The sequence below is a fragment of the Diceros bicornis genome, chromosome 3 (assembly GCF_020826845.1).
Source record: "Diceros bicornis minor isolate mBicDic1 chromosome 3, mDicBic1.mat.cur, whole genome shotgun sequence".
NCBI classification, from domain to species: domain Eukaryota; kingdom Metazoa; phylum Chordata; class Mammalia; order Perissodactyla; family Rhinocerotidae; genus Diceros; species Diceros bicornis.
In genome coordinates, this window is record NC_080742.1 from 29,579,127 (window position 1) to 29,588,334 (window position 9,208).

The 9,208-nt window shown below is 38.7% G+C and overlaps 1 protein-coding gene across 16 annotated transcripts in view; it reads left to right on the forward strand.

Moving 5' to 3' along the window:
• Positions 1–9,030, forward strand: part of AKAP9 (A-kinase anchoring protein 9) — a 150,731-nt gene extending 141,701 nt beyond the window's left edge. For 9 of the 16 annotated variants that reach the window (XM_058525336.1, XM_058525404.1, XM_058525357.1 and 6 more), the window contains 7 exons: positions 725–907; positions 1,849–2,094; positions 3,004–3,236; positions 5,159–5,244; positions 6,440–6,590; positions 7,181–7,320; positions 8,479–9,030. In XM_058525336.1, coding sequence (XP_058381319.1) covers positions 725–907; positions 1,849–2,094; positions 3,004–3,236; positions 5,159–5,244; positions 6,440–6,590; positions 7,181–7,320; positions 8,479–8,513 — 1,074 coding nt within the window. In that variant the 3' untranslated portion in view covers positions 8,514–9,030. Of the gene's footprint in view, positions 1–724; positions 908–1,848; positions 2,095–3,003; positions 3,237–5,158; positions 5,245–6,439; positions 6,591–7,180; positions 7,321–7,546; positions 8,108–8,478 lie in introns of those variants that run through there. The other 7 variants (XM_058525369.1, XM_058525387.1, XM_058525409.1 and 4 more) reach the window with 5 other exon arrangements.
• The last annotated feature ends 178 nt before the right edge of the window (positions 9,031–9,208 follow it).

Below are 9,208 nucleotides of genomic sequence, written 5' to 3' on the forward strand. Positions count from 1 at the left end.
CATAGTGACCCCTTAGGAACCTCACAGGCACATTGCAAACTGACCATCATCTTCCTTTTCTCCTTCCTGTCCCAAACCCACATTTCTGGTCATGATATCACCCAGTTTAGAAAGCTGAAAGTCACCATAGACCACCATCCTTCATTCTTACTTGCACATCCAAGCACTCACTAAGTCCTGTGCCTTCGACTTCTGAAATATCTATCCTATGTGCCCTTAGTCATTGCCTTCATTCAGGCCTTCAGCATTTCTCACCTGGACTGTTGCAATAACTTCATAACTCGTCTACCTGATTCCAGGATCTGTCTTCCCTAATTTACTCTACTTTGCACACTGCTACCAAAGGAATCTTTCTAACACATAAATTTTGTTTGTGGCGTGCTCCTGCCTAACGCCTTTCATGGCTCTCCACTGCCTACATTTAGGTCTGTTATCCGTAAAGTGAAGGCAACCTTTACTCTCTCGCCTTACCAAGCAGCTTGTAGTTCCCTAAAAGCAACATACTCTTGCTCAAGCCTTTGTGCCTTTACACATGCTGTTCCTTCTGCTTAATATGCCCTTCCCTATTTTCTTTCCTGTCTGGTAAATTACTCACTATTTAAGACTCAACTCAAGCATCACTTCTTCATGAAATCTGTTGCTCTCAGTGCCTGTCCACATTTTTATATGCATTATTCACAAACATTTGTGCATTATGTGACTTTATGCCATTTTGTCTTTCTAGTCTAGCTTAGTGTCCCCAAGTACTTCTTGTGGCTCATTGACTGAAAGACTACTGAGACAAAATGCTGAGCTGACAGGACATATCAGCCAACTGACCGAAGAAAAGAATGACTTAAGAAACATGGTTATGAAGCTGGAAGAGCAGGTCAGGTGGTATCGGCAGACAGGAGCTGGCAGAGATCATGTACGTCTGTTTTAGCATGGCTACATGTTCGGAGTAGTGTACAGTTATAATTTCTGCTATTTAGTTTCAATTTTTAACCTTGATAATGTAAAAGTATTAAGCATCTGATTCTTAGTAAGATCATTGGAAAATTTTGTAGGGATGACAATAATAATAATAGCTATTATTTATTGGGAGCCTTCTCTGTGCCAGATTCTGGCTTATGTACTTTCAGAATTGCCAATCCATACCCAGCCTTGCACATGAGAAAGCTGAAGTTTGTAGTCAAACCAAGATCTACTTATCTCCAAAGCCAGATACTTTGCTGCCTATGGACTAATAGCAGATACATGTAAAGAAATGTTCAAATGTAAATTGTGACTGTTCTCGTCAGTTATTTATCTGTTACTGTGTTCATAACTCAAGTGAAAGATGCCATGAAATTATGTATTTCAGTCAAACTACTCTGGGAATTTATTTAAATTTTTTTCATGTAAAAACTACAAAATAAATTGCTAGCTCCTGTCATCACCCAATACAAAGATAAGGAAGGCCTAAAGACAACTGGGCGATCAAATACATGATAACACATCACCACAGCTTCTGTAGTGATCCACTTCCCTATGTACATGCGGGTGGTTTTTCTCCCTACTTCTCCAGTGCCCTGTTTCAGGCACAGGCTCAACATTTGGATCCAGATGGTCCATCTATTAAGTCTCTAGACTTTTGTAGTTCAAAGTTCTGCTAAATCTAAATACCTTCTCTGGGGCCAGGCTTTCACAAGGATTTTTAGTTGTAAAGTTAATCTGCTCAGCAAAGGACCATATACTTAAAGTTAATGTATATTCTTTAATGTCAGTTGAGATTGGCTTTGAATTTTCCCTGTCTGAAGTTGGAAAGCTGCGATTTCTGTATCCCCCATAGAGATACCTTTAATATATTTAATTCAATTTTTTTTTCAGAGACTTGTTCTTAAAAATCTTGTAAGTAGGCTCTGGTCTATACAGTCTTCTAGGTTTTCATTCAGTGGTGGCGCCGACATTGAAGCCATCATTGCTTCCGAAAAAGAAGTCTGGAACAGAGAAAAGTTGACTCTCCAAAAATCCTTGAAAAGGGCAGAAGCTGAAGTGTACAAACTGAAAGCTGAACTAAGAAATGAAGCTTTACTTCAGAATCTGAGCCCTGATTCTGAGCATGCCACCATAAAGGTAGGAGACATCTTCCATCTAAATATACGCCAAAGCTGGTCCTCTGCTTTTGCCTTGGTTCATCTGTCACTAACCTTAATTGAACAAACTACAGAAATTTAGGTGGTGCTCAGGCTGTCTCTAGGTCTCCCTATTCAGTCTATGTCATGAATGCAGGCCTCTAGCTGGTCACAAAAAATTGTGGCAAGGCATGCCCCAGGTCTGGGACCAGATTAAGCCCTCTTAATGGTCACACTGGCAGCACCCTGAGCTCATGGTCCCACTTCCCCACAGCCTCATTCTTAGTAGACCAACAGAAAGTTACCTTTTCAAACCCCAACAAAAGCTCAACTGCTGTCAATATTAGAGCATCATACTCTGTACGATGGTGAGCCCTCTGAATAGCCTCATGACTAATAATGAATATTGTAGTAAAACTAGCTTAATCAGTTAACATTAAAAAACAAAAAGAAAGAAATGTTTGGAATATTTATTCCAACTGTGGAGTGAACAGAAATTTATGACTCTTAAAGGGACAGAAAACATTAACATTGAAAAAGTTAAATAGATTAGTGACCATAATAATAAAAGGAGCTCTATACAATTAAAAAAAACCTCAGATGATAATGGAATGAGAAAAATATTTGCAATAAATATGATGAATCAGGGCTAAAATCCAAAATAAGCAAAAATCATAACTATAAGGTTAATATTCAGTGCCATTGACTAAAAAGAGGTAGAAGTATAGAGGTTAAGGTTAATTATCTTTACTTTCAACTTTGCTAATAAAGTAGAAACCAGTGATAAGGTACCTGCCATTCTTCTACTACTACTACTACTATTCTTAAATAAAATCTAGGTTATCTTCCCATAGAGAACAATTTGAATAATGTCTTAATGCCTTTATATTCTTCCCTTATTTAAACATAGAGAATATATGGTAAATACCTGAGAGCAGAAAGTTTTCGGAAAGCTCTCATTTATCAGAAGAAATACCTGCTGCTGTTACTGGGTGGATTCCAGGAATGTGAAGATGCCACCCTGGCTCTGCTTGCCCGGATGGGGGGGCAGCCAGCCTTCACAGATCTGGAGGTGATCACCAACCGTCCGAAGGGCTTCACCAGGTTTCGGTCGGCTGTCAGAGTGTCCATGGCAATTTCGAGGTAAAGTACTTAAAAGAAAGCGCATTTTAATAGACTTTCTAAGAGAATTAGCCAGCCCTGGTGGTCTAGTGGTAAAATTCGGCACTCGCACTGCCGCACCAGGGTTTGTTTCCCACTCAGGGAACCACATCACTCATCTATCGGCTGTCATACTGTGGCAGCTGCGTGTTGCTGTGATGTTGAAAGCTATGCCACAGGTATTTCAAATACCAGCAGGGTCACTCACGGTGGACAGGTCTCGGCAGAACTTCCAGGCTAAGACAGACTAGGAAGAAGGACTTGGCCACCCACTTCCAAAAAAATTGGCCATGAAAACCCTATGAACAGCAGCAGAGCATTATCTGATATAGTGCTGGAAGGTGAGAGGATGACGCGAAAAGACCTGGCAGGGTTCCACTCTGCTGTACACAGGGTCACTAGGGTTTGGAATCAACTCTACAGTACTAACAGCTAAAGGGATTATTTTTAATCCTCTCTCTTTTCTCTGCCTGTTGTGCTCTGTATGCCTATAGTAGGAGACATCTGCCATTACCAGAACATGCCTGCTGCTTTCTAGATTTTCATCATCTTAGCAGGGATACTTATGTTGTACTATAGTGACCTATGAAAAGGGCCTTCCCAGGTGCAGGCAGCTGGTGACTCCGAGCTGGCACATCCAATCTGTATTGTCTTTTTTTTTTTTAAATCTGATTAAGCCCATGAACTAGTTCAGATGTATAAATAAAAGAAATCGTAAGAGGGGGAAAAAATGTTTTTGAAAAATTACTTAGGCTGAATACATTCATTTTCATTACTAAAATAACTGGAATTACTAATAGTCCAAAATGTCATTTCACAGATGAGAAAACTGAGGCAGGGAGAGGTTGCAAAGCCAGTAGTGACAGAGCTAGGACAATCAGCCAGGGCTGCCAATCTCATCCATGTTGGCTCTCCAAAGGGAGCTCACATTTTATCTTACTGATGATCTTAGACCCTGCTCACCTCTGCTACTCCACATTGTTGTCTTGGGGTTCTAGTTCCTCCTCCCTTGTCTTTCATTCCCTTCATCACCTCGTACAGGGTTAAGTGCTAGGAGATGCACTGATGAAGAAAAAGACATATCCTGCCAAAGATAATCCCTGCCCAAATCCCTAAAGGCAGCTCACTTTCTAGTAGGGAAAACCAATGTGCACGTGACTTAGAAGACACTAAATAAGAGGTCGCAGGAGTTAGCCATTAATTTTGATTGGAAGGATTTGGGAAGGCTCCATGCAAGCCAGTTGCCTCTGTCTCTACCTCTCTCTTTTTCTTGTCCTCTTATACATTCATTGTATTTTGACCCTCAGACAGCCTTAAAACTGATTGGAATTAAGAAATCCAAACTGGTGCTCCAGAAAGCTCCTTGAGCCAGGACAGGGCAGGCAGTAGCTCACTACAGCTGGTTTGCGACACAGCCACCCCTGTTCCTCTTGAAGCCAACGTTGTTTTTCATCCCTGATTACATGACCTCACTCCCCTTCCAGCTTTCCCAGCTCACTCTTACTGCCAATTTAAGGGTCTTTTTATTCTCTTTCAATCTCATCTGCCCTTTTAGTCTCCATTCTTTTCTACTCTTTTCATTACTTCTCGCCCTTTCTTTGCCCATCCACTTTTCTCTTTTGCTCTCCATCTCTGTGTGTCCCATGTCTAAAGCCAGAACCTGGTGCTGGCAAAAGAAGAGACTTCTGGTGCCTCTTCGGAAGCACTGTTCTTCTGTTCTAGTTAATTTTGTCACAAACCAGGGGACATTTGCATAGTTTTTATTAGGCAATCATGTGATTATATTGAAACATGTTCTGTGTTCATATTAAAATGTATGACTTGATTTTTATGGGAATTTATGTGGGATTTATACTCGTTACTTATAGGTGTGGTGTGAAATTTTTTCTTGGAATCTTTTTTAGAATGAAATTTTTGGTTCGACGATGGCATCGAGTCACAAGTTCTGGTTCCATCAACATTAACAGGGATGGCTTTGGACTGAATCCAGGTGAAGTCAAAATAGAATTTTTTATTATGTTTATGATTCTCTAAAATTACTGCATGTGTAATACCTTCAAAATGTGTTCTGGAACCTGTGTTGTCCAAAGACAGAGCCCTATAACTAACAAAGCTGGGGACCTTGCTGTTTTAAAAAGTAATAAAAATTGATTTTTATAGAGCACTGGGTCTGCACTAGGCCCTGCTTTTTCCATGTATTCTCCAAATCCTATGTTGTAGGTGCAGTTACTATTATTCCCACTTTACAGATGAAAAACTGAGGCATGGAAAGCATTTGTCATTTGCCCCAGATCACCCAGTAGGAAGTGGTGGAGCCAGCATCGAACCCTGGCATTCTGGCACCAGAGTGCACTCACCTTACATCTATATGTAAGGCTCTGGGTCAAGAGAGGATTGCTGTTAGTCAATCATGTGGAAGTTATGGCTTGAGGTTTTCACAATTTAACAATATTCAGACAGGTTTCTGGGTTTACCAATAGGTTATATAATAATGGTAACAGTTAAAATTCTTTCTCTCTGCACCCAGAAGTGGAAACACACATTAGGGCTTCAACATTTCAGGCATAAGGATGAGGTCAGAAGCTGGGGAGCACAGAGTTATAGACACACAGCATAACTGTGATGTTTATTGATATTAAACCACCTTTATATATTCTATCAGTAGCTGAGCAGCAGAGAAAGAGTAAATATATTTGGTATCCTAAACAAAATGTTTTGAAATCTGCGCCCTTACACTGCCACAGCTGAAATGTGTACCATGACAAGTTCTGTGTTGTAAGTTAGCAAATCTTGATTTCAAGTTTTTTCTAATAAAAATCAGTAGAATGGAGTGATAAAAGGACTTGGTTACATTAGTCTAATATTTTTTATCCGTATCATCTTTTCCCCCAAACCACACACACTCAGATTCTCCTCACCTCTGGTTATAAATAGAGATCTTTTAAAAAGAAAATACTCTAGTTAAATAGCTTATTTTCTATAAAGTGTAGTTCCAAATTATCAGAAATACTCATATGCAAAAGTAAACAAAATAACATGGTGCTGTCATTTCTCTCCTCTAGCGAGAGTAATTGAAAACGACTATAAATAGGAGACAGTGTAGTGTAGTACAGTATAGCAGTCTTTTGAGCCCTTTTCTGTTTTGTAGAAATTTTTCAAGGGCTTGGTATTTTTTTCTTTACAAGGTACATTTTGGATTACTTTAGGTGCTGAAAAGACTGACCCGTTTTATAATTCTTCTGGTGGGCTGGAGCTGTATGGAGAACCGAGACACACTACATATCGCTCAAGATCAGACCTGGACTATCCTAGGTCTCCTGTACCATTTCAAAATAGGTAAGAATTTGATAAAACCTGCCTAGAGTAGTTAGGTACTAATACTAGAAAGGACTAATAGGACTAATACTTAGAACGGACAGTGTTAGGGCTTTGACGTCTTTGCATTGAAATAGCTAGATGTATCTTTAGTTATGTATGATTTACATAATCTAAGGCTCAAAATCAAATAGTTTTTGAATTTGTAACTGGTTTCCAAGAGTATAGGAAACATTTGATCAACTGGTACTTGATCACAGTATATGCTGTGGTTAAACATTGGGAAAAGTATTAACTAAAATTGATAGTCTCTAACATTATGAAAAAAACTATAGAGTCTGCATGACAAGATGCATTTATACATATGCAGCATTTATTGAGAACCTCTGCAACAGGCATTGCATTGGACATTCTTATGATGACTTAGTAGCTGCTCTGAATTTATTGGAGAGTTTTTTCCTTTATACATCACACACTCCGAAGTATGGGGGATATAGACTAGGCGGTGTACAAGTGGTCTACCTTTTGAGGGCAGGGTGGAGGCAGGTTGGTAAGTTACTTGCATTGTTTCTGGCTAATTTAGATTCATGTTCATATTTTTAATCTCATAGGTACCCAGGCCCTCCAGCTGATTTAAATCCTGGTTCCTTAGCATGTTCTCAGCTTCAGAATTATGATCCTGACAGAGCCCTGACAGATTATATCACTCGGCTAGAGGCACTGCAAAGACGACTTGGAACTGTACAGTCAGGTACTCTCAGCTTAACCATGTATTGGCAGCACCATACATAGTGCTAGATAGACCCAAAGCTCTCCTTGCTCTTTTTGAAACTCCTTGACCTTCCTCATTAGGATAATCAAATCTTACAGCTCAGTGCATGAGTTACCAGGTTAGACTCAGGAATTTAAGTCAAGACCTGATTTATCAACCTGAATCCCACTCCCCCAAAAAAAGATTCTTTGCTATCTTCATTCAGCAGATTGATTAGACGAACTTCACAATGAGCATCAACGTGCAAAGTACTCTGAGGGTTACAGGTTCTGCTGGAGAACATGTTCCTAAGTAATACATGGTGAGGCCTGCAAATAAGGGGTGTGGAGATGAGAGGAGGAAGCAAGTACTTTATGCACTTAATGCAGCCATTATCCCTGCTAGAACTTTGTGCTTTTATGTATGCTCCAAGAAACCATCCCATTCAAAAGACTTTTTAAGAATGATCTTTTATTTTTCTCTGCTCAAAAACACACAAAAAATTTCATACTTAATAAGTGGATTCCGTGTTCATTGTGGGAAAACCTCTTTTCCCCGTCTCCCTTTAATTCACTCTTCATTCAAAGGTTTTGAATTATTTTAATTTAAGGTGCTTTAAGTCAACTTTTATGTTTTGTTTTTACTTTTGTTAAAGACCCTTTTTCTACTATTCCCACAAACTAGATATGGCTAATAGCAGGTTATTTTGTTAGTAGTTTATCCCTTCATGTAAGAAATCAGCTAACCTAGGCAACTTATAGTCACAGGAAACTTGTATCATCATAGCTGGAATTTGTTTGGTTTGATTTGTCTTTTGTTTTGAGCATCCAGATTTCACAAGACCCAGATTTTGAAGACCAAAAGATTTTTCAAGAGGCAGAAGATACAGACCCTTCAACCTGCAGGGCACTTGAGAGAGAATTTTAACATTAGTTTCACTTACCCTGCTAGAGAGCCAGCTACAGTGACTCTTAAATTTATATTCACAATCTCTGTTAAAAATCACTTAAAGTATGAATAAAACTTTTTTAGAAAAATAAAAAGCATGTTTTTAAAATGGAGGGTAATAATAATCTTCTGCTCTTCATGAACTAGTTAGTCTGGTATAAATAGCAATCTAATTTGAAGCCATTGAAATATCCTGTATTTTTCTCATAGGTTCAACTCAGTTTCATGCTGGCATGAGAAGATAATTCTTTGAAACATCATGAATCGAAGTGATTTTAAACAAATTCCCTTTTATAAATCAATGGTTCTTTTGTGCTTTTGTATTGTGAATATTCACTGGGACCAGTACGAACACAGCTTATGATTGTATACCAATGCCTTGCCAGCACATGAAAACAAACTGGAATTTGTACATATAAGCATTGTGTATGTATTCATACACAGAAATCATTCAATTACATGTATATTTGTGGAATGCTAATTTAAATGATTAAATTATAAACTTTGTGTATTTATCGAATGGGTGAAAAGATTCAACTTTTGCGCATTAGGATACTGCTGAATGTGTAGCTTGAGGTGTCCAGCACTTTTCTTATAAGGCTACTGAAGTTACATGTTTCTGCCTAATATATTTGCTATTGGTGATGAAGACAGATAATATCACTTGTAGAGACCTATTTTTGTATAATGGTAGAAGTTTTGAATTTTACGGGGTATTTTGTCAAGTACTGAAATAAAAATGACTTCACCATTTTAACCACACTGTATCTGAACCTTCTTCATTTTTAACTGAGCCATAATTCTTGGAGCATGCCTTAGTCTGTTCAGGCTGCTGTAACAAAATACCTTAGTCTAGGTAGCTTATAAAAAACAGAAATTTATTTCTCACAGTTCTGGAGGCTGAGAAGTCCAAGATCAAGGTACCAGCAGATTTGGTGTC